Source organism: Lingula anatina, chromosome 1 (assembly GCF_051362555.1).
Source record: "Lingula anatina isolate TDL-2025a chromosome 1, LinAna3.0, whole genome shotgun sequence".
NCBI classification, from domain to species: Eukaryota; Metazoa; Brachiopoda; class Lingulata; order Lingulida; family Lingulidae; genus Lingula; species Lingula anatina.
Genome location: NC_141767.1, coordinates 56,760,646 through 56,778,854, shown reverse-complemented (window position 1 = coordinate 56,778,854; position 18,209 = coordinate 56,760,646). Strand labels below are relative to the sequence as shown.

Below are 18,209 nucleotides of genomic sequence, written 5' to 3'. Positions count from 1 at the left end.
TTTACCCTTAGTTATATGACTGACCTATGAAATCAAATCCATTGTAGTTTCCATTTTCATGCATTTGACATAAAAGAAGTAAACCAAAACACGCAAATATTTTAAATAAAAATAACTAATTTTTTTCAGAAGATTTTTATTCTAAAAGACACTATAGTACATTTAATAAACCAGCTTTTTTTTAGAACAGTGTGCAGTTTATCAGGTACAATAAAGGTAACAATAGAAAATAGACTTTCATATATTCATAAAAAAGGGAAAATTTAAGTAAACACAATTATAATGCAAACAATGTTTTACAGTTTTATACCGCCATCTTTAGTAAAATATACTTGTGCTCATACTATTAAAATATGTTCTACAGTTAATACAATTATACACTTCCTTAATTTTCTGCTGATAAAAAAAGAAAAGAAAAAAGCCCTCAAACACAACACAGTTTACAAAATAATAATAAAAAAAAAATGCATAGGAGACAGCTAATAGAAGTCCTACATGTGAAGCCAAGTTCTATTACTGCACACATCAATACAAACTTTATCTTTATTGACATCAGTTTGGCTAATATGTCAAAATAAATAAACACAATACACATACCTATATACATGCATAGTAATAAGCAAACCTCTCTTTCTAGAATGATACATAAAACACCAGGTGCCACATATTAACATTTTATTCTGATTGTCATAAAATACAAGCCTCTTGCAAGTAAGATGGTTATGCATAGAAGTAAATACATCTCTTTAGTCAATAATTCCTTATTAGTCCAGGATCTCAGAGGGTTGAGCATGATAAAAAAAATCACCAATTTTCTTGTACCTGGCAATAACCTACGTGCTTACCTATGTATGAAAATCGTAGTCTGTCGTATTTCAGTAGTGGGTGTGGTCAGGGTAGTCCAAAACAAAGGCCCTCAAATCCAGCTAGTTGGATCTTTTAGGGGAACCCTTATATTTTAATCAATTGGAAAATTAATGTAGAGTAAATGATTAGCGAAAAGCAACAAAATTGAGAGTAAATCTACTTAAGAATATATACCCTAATATAGGGAAGTTTGTTTTGAAGTGCAAAATAATACACAGAATCCAAGATTTCTCCTTATTTAGGTGATGCTATTGGGTTACTCATTGTGGGGACTATGCTGATGAAAAATTGATAACTGATAGAGCTGGCATTGTCTTCAGGTGTTATTTAAATCTATTGAAGTGCCTAGAACCATATAATACCAATTGGCTGTAAATAACAAATGGTTTGGGGGATAATTCAATAGCCGCTTTCTGATGGAAATCACCAAAATTGTAGTTACTGATAAGGTATGAAGAACAACTTGGTGTGGCAGATTTTTATAATAATTTTTTTTACCCATGTTAGGTGGTCTAATTTACAAAGGTCCAGTGAAAATTTGTATAATTCTAAGATCTTAACTGAGTTAGAAAATCACTTGCATCCCTTTGTACAGTTCTCATGCACAGTCACTATCGCAGTATTAGCCTCTGGAATTTTTTCTGATATGAGGCCAGGTAATAGAAAAAATCATGTAACCAAATATCTCAAATTTGCCCCCAAACCACTGATAAGCCATCACTGACAAAATAACCATACATTAAGTGAAGACAAATAAAGTCCATGAACATTATATGCAATATCATAACAACAATAATTATATAAAGGCCTTTTTTCAGCCTGATTTTAGCTTATGGAGCTATATATTCTTAAAGTATGCATTTACAACAATTGGCCTTTGTAAACTAATCAGTAAGCAAGAGAGCATTTTCAAGTTTTCAACTAGTCTATGATGCAACTGTCCGAACTGTACTCTGCACATACATCTTCTGTCACAATATGCGAAAACATAAACCCCCAAACCACATGTAAAAAGTGATCAGAAAAATATGTTTTCTTTTAACGATTTTTCTTTTTCAGTTCTTAGATTTTATTGATCTTAATAAACATTTTTCGAGCTATGACATATTTAAATAGATAATATAAACTTCAACAGAGGAGGTAACCCTTTAAAAACCTTTCAGGTGTGAAGGAGTTCCTCCAAGAAAATTAATAATAAATTGGTTTTCTAGTGAACAAAAAAAAGAGCTCTTCATGGAACAAATGAAAATAAAACCCAAATGAAGGTTAAGTTATCAAAGTATCATTTCCATATGAAGCAAAACATATCTATATGCATTGGCGCTTAAAGTAAAACCTGTATACTGAGGGCCTTGCTGCTTCAGTTTTGAATGTCTGCTGCCACAAAATATATGTACACACAACAACTATAAAATGCTTATAGTTCACCAGTGCTTGGACATAATGATTAGGAGGTAACAAATGTGTAAAACTGATATTAAATAAAATGTTTTTTTTAAGTCAATTTCTGAAATTGAAAGGTCTATCACATCACTCCTGTAATCCTTATTACATCTGTAGCTAAAAGCTTGACATTTTTGTTTTAAGTCTTCCCAGGATGTGATTCACTATTATTTGAATCAATTTGATCAATATTACATATTCTCCTTATCTTTGGGAAACCATTACTCCCATCCTCAAAGGACATACAGGTACAAGTGATAGTATTTCATACTTAGAGTAAGGAAGAGAAGGGAACAGCAAGTTAATACCTGTGGTCTCCTTCTCTACTCTTGAACCTTATCTTTCCTATGGGGAGGTGTACTGCAGTAACTGTTTCATACCTAGGAATAAAGAAACAGTGAGTTAGCATCAAGTGTTCTCCTTCTTAATTCTTGGTAAGCGTCCAGCTGAACCTGGGGAGCTACAGGAACTGGACTGACTGCCACTCCTACTTGTACTCTGTGGGGATAGAGGAACACTTTGCAATGACTCATCCTGGTCATACTTTGACTTGACTGATGAAATTTTACTGTCCAAAAACTCACGATCAGGTCGCCAAAGAAACATGAACAAATCCATCCATTCATTTGGCCAGCGGTAATAAAGAGTGTTTAGGAGCCACCCTGGTATGTCATGCTTCGTGGCATTTGGAAACAAGACTGGGATAAACCGTTTGTTTTGTGAGTTGTTGTTGCGGAATTCTCCCTGCATCAGTTTGTAGATGTATCTTGTGTTAAGTCTATGGCATACTGTGCTACCGCTCAGAAACTGGTCATCCTCATCATCTACTTCTTCCATTTCTTGTCGGTACTTTGGACTTATGCAAATCAATATATAATTTGCCTGTAAAATGCAAAAATTTAATTTAGGCTATTATTCAGAGGCAAATCTTCAAGAATATCTAACAGAAATGATAATTACGTATAAGATCCAGAATGCCTTATTTCAATAAAAACATTTCAAAACATTTTTCTCAGGACTGTTATTGAATAAGATTATCCATTTTAATATATACATTTCTTTTTTTCTGACATATGTTCAGGAATTGAAATAAATATGAAAGGGTTACTACACACATACCTTTTCAAAATATTTGTCAATTTTCCCACACATATCATCATAGAGTTCATCATTTTCTCTTTTATTGATGTCCATTATCACTGCAAATTGATTGTCCTTGAGGCACTTTGCTAGGCTTATCATGTGTTTCAGGTGTTTTTCATTGTCATCTGTGTATGTCACCAGGACTCTGGTTTTCCTCTCAACTGAGAAAAAGAAAATATCCAATGTTCTACAAATTAACAAAACAAAACAAATTAAAACAAGTATTTTGTCAATGACATTCTAAAAATTGAATGAATGCACTGAATTCTCAATAATTCTCAATAAAGTGAACTCTCAATCAAATTGGATTCTCATTTAACTTTTAACTGAATTTCCATGAGGCAGAGGCTTAACATGGTATGAGAAGAAGTCCCCCTCTCCATTTTCAACCACTTCAGTCATATGAACAGGAATGGGGGTGGGCCTAAGAGAATCCCCTTCATTAATCTTTCTGAATGGTTAGCCCCCCTCTCCAACCAACAGCTTCCTATGTGGCTATAATATAATGGAAGTTTTAACAGGCAATACAGGTATCCACTTGATTTGATGCAATTCAATAAGATCCAGATGGTTGGTTTTCAAGGAAGTACTCTGTAACTTAATATGTGACAAGAGCTTTATCTTTAATTTTCCAAGATTCTCAAAAGATATGATCCAGAATTGAGGACACCTAATCATATGAAAACAACTGGGAGAACATGAGATAACTGCTAAATTACTGAACGGTTTATAATATTTTTATCTTGTTCAGCATGTACCTCTAGCATAACAAATGCATCATAATACTATGAAAACAGAATGTTTGCCTTTAAAAAATGCTAAGAAATAAAACCCTTAAACCATAATGAAATGTTACCAGTAGTCTTATTTGTACTAAAATTTGTGAAACTTTTTTTAATGATGAATACATAGTAATGACTCAAGTGAAAAATAAAGAAGCCATTTTCAATTATGAAAACAATACTATGTATGTTCCATTATTAGATGAAGTTTTACAAATTAGGAAATATCAGTGACGGTTTGCATTAAATGATGAAAAAACTTTCATGTGTATGTTATATGTATATGATCACGTGTGTTGAAAAACATTTAGGGCACATCAACTGACCAGGCAAAACAACATAAATTTCAATCAGAATCATTTTGAGAGTAATAGGAACAGAAACACATACAAACTCAACTCAAACTAGATGAGCTCGTTCCCAGTGAAGCTATTGTTCTGTGTAGATCAATCCAACTATGCAGGGACCCTCACTGAATAAAAGCACATGAACATATTAACATGCCTCCTGGCATTGAGTGTAAACAGAAAAGTTGGTGATTATACGAGTATGACAGAAACAAGAGTTGAGTTAATCTGTTTATCTGATTGCATTCAGCAAGTCCCTGTGCAGTTGGATTGATCTACTTAGAACAATATTTATTGGGAATGGCAATAACTGCATGCATAATGCCACTATATAATTTTCATTTTTTTGAAAATATGATTATACATTAAGAAAAAAAAAAAAGATTTATAGGGCCATATGCAAGCAAATCATAACATAAATACTGAATAAATGATATCCGACTGTTTGCTTCACAACAATGTACCTGTTGTCAGACAATCACTCAGAGTTTCATTCATGCACATATTGGGTATTTCTTTTAAAAAAAGAAAAAAAAAGAAAGAGCATTAAATGTGCAGCCAATGTTTTTTTCCTCAACTGTGTCATATGCTTGTTCTCAAAATTCATACAACCCCCATTCATATCAAAATTTTAACAACTCAACTATGAAAAGCATTCAATATTTCTATTTTAAATTTAAGCCAAATAATCTTTTTAAGCCTGTGAAATGTGTAAAATTTATCTGCTAGCCTGTGCCTCTTGTAAATATGCAACAAGAAATTTCAGAAGTTATTTCAGGCCTTATAAACAGTAATTGGCATTTGTGATCTCGAGCCAGAGATATGTGATCGCGAATGTTGAATTAATGCCCCTTCAATTTCATGGCGTGAAGATAAAAACTTGTTGAGAGCATTGCATAAAAGAGTGCAAAAAATTTGGCCAGCTTTTATCCCTGGGCCAGTTTTTTTCTGTTAACATACAAGTTCTTTTTCTCAACTGTAAACTATTAATACAGAACTAATCACTCTTGACAAGCTCTGACACATACAGAACAGGAAGGTGATTGACAGGTCACAATTTGCATGCAACAACAAGTTTTTTGTTCGCGCCATGAAATCATGATTGGAGTCATTAGTTTGGGTGTTGACAGTCACATACCCATGGCTTGAGATAACAAATGACTACTCAGCCATAAGGTCTGTATTTGACAAGTTTACCTGTCTTGTATTCTTTCGGCTGCATATCTTTAGGCTCAGAAAGGGAGTGAGTCAAAGTCCTATGTCGCATGTCACACTGCCAGGTAGGAAGAGGCTTCAAGTCAGGTTTACTAGGCTTGTGTCTCCTTGGATATGTAAAAGGGGGCTTGTTGCCATTGGTTATATCACTGTTTGGAACAACCTGAGGCCTCCTAAATGAAGTGGGTTGGACATAGGTGGAATCAAACTGAATGCTGGTACCGGTAGGTCCTGATTGTTGTGGATGCTTGCAAGGCTCTATAGGACGGTTCAAAGAGGTTGGTTTGACCTCACTTGTATTTTCACTGCTGTAGCTGTCTGGCTGATGATTGTTAGCTGTGCGTGCCAGGCCAACTTCCAGGGGTACAATACTGCCAGATTCTAAAGGAGCTAAGGCCATGTTTTCAGGCCCAGACAGGAAAGAGGTGACAGGAGGCAAACTTCCATTAGAACACACATGCAAGCTGTAATCACTAAGCAAAGGATCACCATAACTACTCAAATCATGCATCATTGCAATGTCTATGTCCATGTCTTGTTGTTGTTGTTGATGCTGCTGATGGTGATGTTGCTGCATACCTGAAACATCATTGCCCAGACTGTCCATCATAACATCACCATCACTGTCCACAGAGCTGCTGACTACACCCAACTGGTCTGGAGGAGAACTCCCCCGATGTTTTTTTCTCTTGGGTGGTATAGGTATTCCATCTTCACATGCTGGCCTGGCAAACTGACCACTATGACATGTACAAGCTTCTGTGTGCTGCTGACCAGATGGAAGATAATTTAGTGATGAGCGATTTTCTTTTTGTTTCTTGATTTCTGAAACATATCACAAGAATTCTTTTCTCAATTTTTTTTCTTAAACTGTGCAAATCAATGTTGATCAAATATAAGTTGAATATGATACCATGAACGGATGAAAAAATATGAATTCAATGAACTCTGCATTAAAAATAATTCAAGTCACAGGACATGTCTATCAAACCTCTCCATCATTGGTAGTAAATTCTGAACAAAATTGCCTTCATCATCAATCAACAGTTACACAGGAGAAAATATATTCTTTTCATAGCCGAGTGGTTCAAATGTTGATATTACAACATTGAAACTGTAAGCTTTATTTTTTAACAAATGTATTTGATGTCTCTCCCTCAGAGATGTCCTACCCCTTGCAACATAAGGTAGTCATGCACCCTCACCTGTGACAGAATCTTTCAGTATTTCAAAGACATCAGCCCGTTCCATATCATTGAATATGGCTAACATTTCATAAACTGTCATCTCTTGCCTCTCTGTACATAGCTTTTCAAATACTTTTATAGTATTGCTCCCATGATTTCGCTGAAGTGAATTAATATGCTAAAAAGAAAAAAAATACAATCAACCTTTAGCAAGGCCATTAACCGCCCATTTGCTCTTCAGCAAAAAAAAATTAAAAAAAAAACATTATTTTCATAATAATACACACGTGTACATGTACATTAAAGAAAAAAAACTACTAACAAACTCTTACCACAATTTGTGTATTATCAAAACCACATTTGGAAGCCATAAGTCTCCAGTCATTCCCACTGACAGTGGAGTCAGGATCTAGCCTTGTAGCAAGTTTCCACCAGACATCATAGGGAGCATGTGCAAACAAAAGTTCCTTGGTAATACTGGGTATCTCCTCCATTGTTGTTGATGCTGCTGTTGGCATGGTGACAGTGACCACCCTTCACAATATGACTACTTCATGTAGATAAGACCAGTCTGAAAAGCAAACAAACCATGGTGTTAATATTAAATCTTATGAATGACTATATTCAATGTAGCACAAAATAAGAATAGAACTTATCATTAGCTTTATACTTTGATATGGACAGTCTTATTGAGTAGCAATGCTACTGACATTTATTGGACTTTATAGGAGTGCACCCATTTGCTATTTGCTTTATCATGCCACCATTTAAGCTCGATATATATCTATCATATGATTACCTATAATACCATATCCCTAAAGGGCTCTCATGGGTTACATAAGATAACTGGGAGATGGATGTGTAAATGCCACATGGAGGTGGTTTATTTGTCGAAATATTAACTTTTTAAAGTTGTCCATGGCACTGGATTCTATTTTTGATCGTCTCTGCTTTTTTTCCCTGTATCATGCATACATCAAATCTTTTAAATATCCACTTAGATGGCAGATTACATACTGAAATAAGTAAATTATTCAAACATTCTGGTAGATTTTTCTTAAAATTAAATCAAGGATGATGAACTGACCATTCCATTCACAATCCTATTTTTGAAGCTGTAAGTTTAGAAAGTAGAATTGAGCTAACATTATCATTAGCCTGTAGGAAGGTTTGAGGTTTCAAGCAGACAAGTACAAGCCAGCAAGACAGCTGTCAAGCTTGCACACTAACTAGACAATTTGCAGTTATGACATTTTAATCAAACCTTATAGATATCACATGCCTTTAACTTACATGTTCATCTGAAAATGCAGAGATATTTTCTGACAGTCTTCCAAATTATCTTTGTTAATCCATCCTCCACTTTTGACCGTCTTCCGACAGAAAAAATTAGATACCCATCAATGTAAACTTGAAAATCTGACCATCATCCAGAAGACGGCCTCAATACGCCCCTGGTATAAACCCCTTTCTCTCCTTCAAAAACAGTGAATTGAATAGTGAATTGAACTCTTGTAAGTTAAGATCATCTTCCTACTGGTATTATTTCAACAAAGAGAAAAAAGGCTCGTACATGTAATAATCAGAGGAGGAATGATAGCTTGTAGTATTTTGGTTTACTTTGGCTACATGAAAGCCACATGCTTAGCAGACCCCCCCCCCCATTCCTCTGAACTGCAGATGCTACATGTATCTGAACATATACCATTCTACCATCTTAATGGACACAGAAACCAAAATCTGACTGATAAAAAGGATGCTCAATTATTACCTGCAAATTCATCAAGGTCAAATATGTTGATGAGTACTACTCTAATACAACTCTAATCATATTATACCTAAGATCTAATAAACGGTATATTAGATCTTAGATTATACACTACCAGAGATATGTTATCATTTTTACAACTACCATAGTGAGTGGGATGACTATGTATGCACTTTTTACAGTAAGAAAAAAATCTTTATCTAGTGAAAAAATGGGAAGAATAAGTGTGTGTGTGTGTGTGTGTGTGTGTGTGTGTGTGTGTGTTTAGCGGGGGGAGAGTGTTTGCAAAAGCCACAGCCAGCAGAACATCACCATCCTTCAGTAGGCGTTATTCATGTCAGTTCTACAGATATAGATTTGCCACACTATTTCTAGGACATTTTCTGTGATACATGTATAGCAGGTGGCAAGTGCTCATTAAACATTTCTTCAGGTGCCCTCCACATTCTTATTTAAGACTACTAGTGCTTTAACATTAACCACTCATCAGACAATAGGAATCATCCACTGGATTTGGAGAAGAAAAGGTCAGATGAACAAGTCTGAAGCAACAGTAAATAAAAGTTGACAAACATTATCCATGGATATTTTTCTGGTTGTTTTCTCTAGAATAACAGTATATTTGCTAGGATCAAGGCTATTCTGCAGGTTGCTAAGAACTGTAAAAACTGGTAAATCTTTCCAAAACATAAGAAGAAAGGGATCGTTCCTAATCTTAAAAGTAGAACTGCCAACAGAATCACATGCTTATACTTTTTTCAGACCATACAAATTGTATCAAAGTAGTTGTAACTATTTATATAGATAACATATACATAGCTGCAAAGAAGTTACCTACCTAGTATATTCATTACTTCTTCTTCGGAAACATTCTCAAATGTAATTCACTTTTAAAAGTTCTAACAAAGCAAACAGCAAAAGACTGGCCCAAGGATAACAGCTGGCATTTGTATCTTTATAAATATACCAGAATACCCAGCATTCCTACCAGCAACACTGCACATAATTGTATTCTAACACATAAGCACAACCAATATATTTTAAATGCTACCAGCAGCTTAAACATATGAGCACAAAGAAATCAATGACCTAAATCAGGCCATAGAATTTTGAATGTATTCTGTATTCACAATGACAATGCTTAGAATGGTTTTTGTTTTTTTCAATGGCACCTATGCTTGTATTGTGCTTCTATCAACCTATCCCCATAGGCACCATCAGTCTATGTAGATTGATCTAACTCTGCGGAGACTCTTGCTGAATGCAATCAGCCTAACTGAATCACAAACTTTCTCCTGGCATTGAGTAGATTACAAAACAAGTTTTTTTTTTGCATTCTACTCCACATCAGGAACAGGTGTGTTTTAAAAGCTTATTGCCCTCAGCAAGAGTCCCGCAGAGTTGGATTGATCTACATATCCGTACTGATGGTTTCTATGGGAATGAGGTCTAAGGCATTTAGTTATAGCTGTCAATGCATAGTCTGAAACAATGGCTAGAATAAAACTACAACTGCAATAATGTACCATAGTGCATGTCTTCTGTGTGGTAATTATTCATAGACCATATTCAATACAGACTTTTATTTCAGACCACCGGTGGTCATAAATATTAATGTGATTGATGTGGCAGTGCGAGTATATGACAACAAAGCAATGACCAATACCGAATACAAAGACAATTAAAGCTCAGTCTTAGGCTCTATTCCCATAGATTTTAGATCGATCTATCCCCGCGGGGAGTCTCACTAGATTACTTTCAGATAATCTGACTTAAATGTCCGTCCCGCCTACTACAAGCTGTAAGGAGGTAATTAACTTTCGTCTCCGCCCGGCTGACAGCTATTTAGCGTGAACCCCCAGGGAGTTAGGTCGATCTAAAGTAGGTCGATCTAATCTATGGAAATGGGGTGATATATATTGTTTTTGATTAAATTTGAAATTGGTTCCAAAGCAATTATTTTCATAGAACCAGTCCAATGTGGTTTCTCGTCTCCTTATCAAAATCTTCTCATATTAAGGTTGACACATTAACTGAACTTCCGTCTACTGATTTTTTTTCCACTGTGTAGTGCAGTTGTTTTATGACTTAACATTTGAAAACATTGAGGATTTTAAAAAGAACTTAGGGTGTGCATAGTAGCCACTAGGATTATTGACAAAAAATGTGCAGTAAATTGGAGAGGTAGAAATAATTGGAGAGACATGCAGAAGGAACAAGCAACAGAATAAATGACTGTTAAAAAGTAACAGATCTTGCTGAATTCCCATTCCTGTCTATGCAGAGACACAGGGACAAAAGTCAAAGACAAACTTGGATTAGAGGATAACAAACAATTTTTTAACAAATGGGAATTACACTGATATTTGTACATCTTCTTTGACAGTAATTTTAGTGAAATTTATACAAGAAGACTATACCAGAATCTACTGTTATTATTTTTTAGAAATGAAAAAAAAAAAGATATTGTAGTATAATAAAGAGTAATGGGTCCTTTGTTACAAAATCAAAGTCATCTATGTTTAGGTAGAAGGTATAAAATCATACCTTACTGAATTATGAGACTACAGCTAATATTTTTTAAACATAATGTACACATGATGTACAGTACAATGTAGCAGTAATTTCTGCCAGCAAATGTGGAAAAGGGCATGCTTCTACACCCACTGAAGGCAGAGTAATAAATACTGCATTAGTAACTTACATGTTCTCAAAACAGCAGTATACTAGTAACAGTGCTGCACCTTGCACACAGGTAAAAGATGATGTAAGTTAAGCAGTTTTTTAATAACTTGTTTCCTAAACCCCTCCAACAACTCACAGCCAGGAATGGAGAACAGGGTACCAGACATGCTGAAAAGATTTCAGAATGACATTTCAACCGGCAGTAATGAAAAATTTGCCAGACCGAATGGTATTTTGTCGGACCGAAAATCACTCTATTCGTTTGAAACAGATACTACTAGTACGATTAGGGTAGCTTACTTTGTTTGTGAATGTGATAGGTTTGAAATAGAAGGGAAAAAACGCTTTGGATTTTATATAATTTTGTTAGTGACATATGTTGAATGATGACTGTAAATTCAAAACTGCAGCTCTTAAAACTCTTGTCGGTCTTTTGGACCAACCACGTCCAATTTTTTACCGGTCCAGACAAATTTTCCCGGTCATGACCGATCGGACCGACAGTTTCAGCATGAGGTACATGGATCAGTTCTCTGTGACATCAGTCAGCCTTAGGGGGTCTGTATAAAGTAGAGTTTAAGTCCAAATTTACTTCCCTGTATGATACAGTTTATTTACTGATTCCATTACAGTAAAGCAGAGCATTTCTTCTTTCATAAACATTCATAAAATTACAAACAATTAGAGTCATTTTGCAGCCAGGTGGTACTGTCTTTCAATTAAATCCTGAAACATTTCTTCAATCTTTCAAAACAGTAATAGTAACACTTGTCAGCATATGTGAAGGTCTTTCATAAGATCTGTAAGCCAGCACATAGTGTGTACTAGCTGAAAGTTCATGCAAACAATATTGTTAGTCTTAATTAAACTTTGCAGGTACACATATATGGGTCAAGAAAAAATATGAACAATTTGCCAAACCACTTTACTGCACAAATATACAAGGACAAAGATGTTGAAAGTTAAAGACTTTTAAAGTTGCATAGTAAAAGAATCCCTAACCTCCCCTGCAAAAAAAAAATATATATATATATTTATACACTCACGTGTGTGTGTGTGTGTGTGTGTGTGTGTGTGTGTGTGTGCAGACAGTAAGAAAGAAAAATAATCCAATCGTTGCGAATAGCAATCATTGCGAATAGCGATATCACATAGATCCCATTCCCAGAGATTAGATCGATCCAACTAGAACGACCTAACTCCCTGGGGGTTCACGCTAAATAGCTGTCAGCCGAGTGGGCATGAAAGTCAATTACCCCCTTACAGCTTGTAGTAGGCGTGACAGACATTTAATCCTGATTATCTGACAGTAATCTAGTGAGACTCCCCACGGGGATAGATCGATCTAAAATCTATGGGAATGCGCCCATAGAGGCTACAGTGTATTATATGGGGCGGGTATGGGCGAATTATGAAATCGAGACGCTTGCACTCCGTCACAATGCGCAATGCTTTCGATATACGGGGCCCTGGTTTGCCAATTTGAGCTGTATATCAATGATTCTTGTAAGTTACATAATAATGGGTAGAACAATTTTCCTTTTACAGCATTTATAGCAGCAAAACACCAAAATGGTTTTTTCTCATCAATTCTGATGCAATATTACATAATGCTTAACAGCATAATCACCACCAATTTTTAACAATATACTATAAGTATCATAGTTATTCAGAAAATGTGACTAGCAAAGGTCTTCAAATCCATGGATGTTCAAAGTCACACCTTCAAAATGCCAACATGTGAATATTTAATATTTTATTTAAAAAATGGCATCACTTCTAGAAAAAAAAAGACTCCAATCAGCCTGTTTTTCCAACTACAGCTGTATTTAAGTACTATTCTTCTGCAAGTTTGAAAATCACAGATGGCATGGTTTTCCTTAAAATGTCACTATAGTGCTCAAAATAGGTTTTTTTTTCAATTTTGATGCAATGTTACATTAAGCTTTACAACATACTAGTAATAATCACCCATTTTTGATTATGCTATGCAGGCACACCTTGAAAATGCCAATACTACCGTAGTATGTATACTAGAGATAACTGTACCAAATGAGTTTATTTCCATTTTCAACAATTTATTACATAATACACAAAAATCAATTTACTTTCATTTTTAAATGTTCAACTAACCAAATTGTTAGGATGAGAAAAATATTAATAGAACAATTTTGAATGTCCAATCTCCATTCTGAGATTATGAAAATTGTGAGGGATTGAATTTGACAAACTGCACAGATTTGAGTTTATTTTCAATTTTGACGTTATTATTCCATACACAACAGCAGATTTACCATCATTTTTATATATTCAACTAACAAAATTGTTAAGATGTGGAAAATGCCAAAAGAACACTTTTATGTATTTAATGAGTTCAATACTGAGACAGTTAATATGCCTTAGAATTGAACCTGAGGAAAAACTGCTTACATGTACACAAAAACAGCATAACTTCAACAAAAATAAAACAATCAAGCTTATTTTTTACCTTAAATCTGTATATTATTATTATTCCTATGAATCAGTCCTGCAAGATTAAAGCAAGTTCGAAGACTTAAGGTAAAATTGTTTTCCACCTATCGTGATACCACTGAAAGTGCGAAGCAACAGTGGTGACAGCAATGACAGAAGCAGATGAGGGCTATGTGTACAGACCACAGTATTCAAAGAAGACAGATCTACAGTAAACTTGGTTGCTATATCATACAGTACCTGCGTAAATAAAAAGAAATGTTGCCTAAATATTCCCATTTAAATGTATCTGCTAATATCAATTATGAATTAGCAAGTTGGGCATTTTTATTTTCCTTAACTAAAGCATTTCACCATTAACCCTTGATGAAGCTGCATAATCTGTTTTGGCATTTCTTCTGGCAAATATATAAACAGTAAGGTAGTGAATTCCTCACTCTGTGCATACTGGTATATGATCTTAGACAAGCAGGCATAAAGAACCATCACTCTAACTTCACTAGTTGCTGTGGTACAGATCTCAGACATTGCATCCATGAATTCCACCAACACTCAGTCATCATCTCACACATTTAACCTGCTGTTCTACCTTGTCCATTTTGTTAGACTTTCACATCTCTGCCATAATTTTAACACATAATCTATGGTTCCAACCTTTTCTTACAATATAATAATCATCCTTTCTAGAGATATTACCTTTTAGAACAAAATTACCCTAACTCTGGTTCATTATATTATAATACACAATATTCATTCATCTAATGTTAAGTTGAACAAATCATATAATCAATACTCTCTTTACCTCCACAAGCCCTCAGCACCTATCTGCCCTCTGTGCCACAGCCATAGAATGTCCCAGTTAATAACAGCAGTCCTCTAAATAAACATTGTAAGAAATACAGAACACTGGTGTTGCAGAACAGCTCAGTTTCAAATCAGTTAATTCTGCATTTATTTAGCTTTGAGTGTTTAAACCAAGCTCCACAAGCAATATTGCCAGCTCGGGGAGAAACTGAGAGCATGCTTGCTACTCCTGTGACCTTCAAGTGTACGCAAATCCCAGCTTATCTACGTCATGCACAGCTCAGATCAACAGCACAGCTTCTTTGAAACAGGAAGTAAACATGGGTAGTCTCCCACTTGCCCCACCTCCACAAAGTTTCTAGGGATGAAGGGAGGGAGTAGGGATGACTTGTTAAAACTGGTTGTTAAAAAACCATAAATAATTTTTAGCTTTTCTTAGGGTTTAGTTTATAGCAAGATAGAAGAAAATAAAACTATCTCTGGTAATTGTGTATCCTTCCAGCATTCACTTTGACTAATATATATTGTATAGTTTGGTTGTGTTTTGTTCTTGCAACACATAATTGTTATAACAATACACTATGTCATAGACTAAACTCCTTTTTCATAAGATTGATAACAGCTGTAATATATTTCACGTTATAGTGGAAATAATGAGTGGCAGCAGAAAACTGCCTCCATTCATTATTTCACTCTATTGATTTCGTAACTAAAAATATCCTAAAAATAAAATGATGCACAGAGGTTTTAATGGCTATAGTCTGACGATGACAAAGCCCTTTTAAGCTATTTGTGCATGCATGCATACAGAGAGGAATGAAAAATTTAAACTGATATCACTCCTTTAAAAAGCAATGCATTGCCGTTATCCTGGTTGATTATAATTCATAAGAATCGTCTATCAGTCTCATCATCTAGTCTGAGAAACAACTGGTCTGGATTTTTTTCCTGATAATTTCAGCATTTTTTTCTTAATCACTAATGTATTCCCTATCCAAAACCATAAAGAAAATTATGATCTATAAATCCATTTTTGAAATTTTAATTTTTTTTCTGTCAGTAGTGAATCCATGTCTCTAACTCCATTATGAGCAACTAACACATAGAACATATAAGGAACTCAAAAATGGAACCTTTGAATAGTTATATATATATACCTTGCATATTAGTGGAATATGTATTGAAATTTATTATGAAAATTTTGCTACAGAGAGGTGAAACACTCATTGTCATGAAATTATCAGAAGGACTTAATCTTTTAATGGAGCATTTTCAGTCAATAAATGCCTTTTTTAGATATATAGGTTATCCACAAATGGGGCCATAGCAAAATAGTCCGAAGGTTCATTGGTCACTATAGAACCTTTGGACCAATGAACTCTTGATTTACAAAAAACAATAAAAATGTTACCGTTTTTCAGACCAATTAACCTTCGGACTATCAAGACGTCCCCAACCCCCCACCCCTACCCCCACCCCCACAAATGATACCAATTTCCTTTTTTGATGGAAAGCTTAACATTATTCTTATTGAGGTCTATATTTATCATAATTTCCCATTGTTATATTTTAGATAATACAAATATATTTTTCTTTTGTAGTACTTTTCTGTAAAATTCTCCTTGTATATATATAATCTAAATCAATATTTATACTAAGATATTTTATTTATTATATTGCCATGAATGGAAAGTTAATAACTGAGGTTGCTCTTATTTCCATATTTAACTTTTCTCACATCTATAAACTGTTTTGTTTTTTTTTTCTGCTTTAATTAGGTAATTTTTTTTAACATATCATGTGCACACTGTAGACTAAAAAACAATAAATACTGCTTCATTTTTAATCTTTATCATCTAGCACATTATTGCTGACAAGGTAACTCTGAAGTGAAATATGTCAGTGCAATATAGTTTCATGTTTGCACTTAACCAAGGGTCAATGTTATGCTCATATACTCTGATAAGATAATGTCTTCAGTCTTGACGATCATGAAATTTGGTTTAAATGAAGTGACTGACCGGGGCGTAGCAATAGTCCGAAGGTTCAACAGTCCCAAGGTTTATTGATCCGAATGTTCACTATAGAACCTTCAGACCAACGAACCCTTGATTAAAAAAGTGATGAAAATGTTACGTTTTTTGGGACCAATAAACCTTAATTCTGACTAATGAACCTTCAGACAATCGAGACGCCCCTGACTGACCACTTGCTACTATAAAAAATATCCACCAAAATAAGAAAAGCTGTGGTTGCCCCTTTCTGTGGTTTGGGTCCTTGACAAGTTTAAGTGTACAAATTGTTGTTTAGCTTTTAAGCTTATCTAGCACACACATATCAGAGGAGACGTTAATAGGATCCTCGGTAAGAGTGTTAACGCATGAAACTTCGTGCAACACGGGGCTGAGTATCCGCTCATTATTATGATATTATCACATCATCATGATATTACAACTTAACAAATTGTAACTTACGCCAATTGTAGCGGCTCCATTTACCTTGAGAGTCCTCTTTTCATCCGCTACATCGCTCACCGCCAGCTACAAAACAGAAACTACCCGAACTACCATGACTGTACGTAGGATCTGTGGATCACGTCATTCAGTGTATCTATTATAAGCATAACGCTAAATGACACTCGGCATTATAGCATTTCGTTTACTAATTTTCTACGTTTTCTACAGCTTGATCTCGCACGAGATCAGAATTTGTTAAGCTCACCTTTTAACTGCAGTTTATCTGTTTGTTTTGAACCAAACCTGCAATATAATGTAACTACGTATACTGCCTCTGTGATTGTTTTCTAAGAACCAGCTCCATTTTTGGCTCTGAAAGAAAACTAGGTTAGCTTGAACAAACATGTGCAACTTGTCAATAGAATGTGGTAGGTGTGACTCGAAAGTAAACATGAAACAGGCTCGGTTGACGCATTTTATCTTTTATTTATTTATTTATTATTATTATTATTCAACATGTTTAACGAGCATGGCAGCAGAAGTTTTTTTTTCTTCTTAGAGGCGGAGTAGAGTAGACTTAGTTGGCCACTGTGACTGCGTACTTCAGCACAGTCCGCTGCAACCCATGGAGTCAGATGGAGGCGACATTCCCGTATCGGATACACCTACCCTTCCTCCACTACAAAACAACCAAGGAATCAGAAACATTATTAACGACCTTTCCCCTCTTCCATTCTTCCAAAGCTGCAAACAAAGCGGACAAGAACGCGAAAAACAGAAACTGCGGCAGTGCTAACCTCGTCGCCGTATAAGGCTGCTCTCGCAATGAAAAAAACCAAGAACAACGCCTCTAAAAAGCAAACAAAACAGCAGAAAAGAAAGGAAAGCGGAAATATCAAAAGGAGAGGAAAGCAAACAGCTGATGATGAAACGAGCGACGATGAGGAATGGCCGTGTCTCATCTGCTGCGAACCTTATAGTCGCACAAGACCGCGGGATGTTTGGGTTCAGTGTCAGTCCTGTCTTCTTTGGGCCCATGA

At 35.1% G+C, this 18,209-nt stretch overlaps 1 protein-coding gene across 7 annotated transcripts; it reads right to left on the bottom strand.

Moving 5' to 3' along the window:
* Nucleotides 1-317: 317 nt before the first annotated feature.
* Nucleotides 318-17,593, bottom strand: LOC106168570 (uncharacterized). Of its 7 annotated transcripts, none has more exons than XM_087002771.1 (7): nucleotides 17,435-17,579; nucleotides 17,188-17,253; nucleotides 7,317-7,555; nucleotides 7,003-7,162; nucleotides 5,780-6,622; nucleotides 3,430-3,614; nucleotides 318-3,192 (listed from the first exon to the last, which is right to left on the bottom strand). In XM_087002771.1, the coding sequence occupies exons 3-7, from the start codon at nucleotides 7,500-7,502 to the stop codon at nucleotides 2,719-2,721; spliced, it is 1,848 nt and encodes a 615-aa protein (XP_086858897.1). In that variant the 5' UTR covers nucleotides 7,503-7,555; nucleotides 17,188-17,253; nucleotides 17,435-17,579; the 3' UTR covers nucleotides 318-2,718. The 7 variants fall into 7 exon arrangements, with proteins under 7 accessions (XP_086858897.1, XP_086858901.1, XP_086858898.1 ...); XM_087002775.1 differs by having other exon boundaries at nucleotides 17,212-17,253; nucleotides 17,435-17,578; XM_087002772.1 differs by lacking the exon at nucleotides 17,188-17,253 and having other exon boundaries at nucleotides 17,435-17,593.
* Between the last annotated feature and the right edge of the window lie 616 nt (nucleotides 17,594-18,209).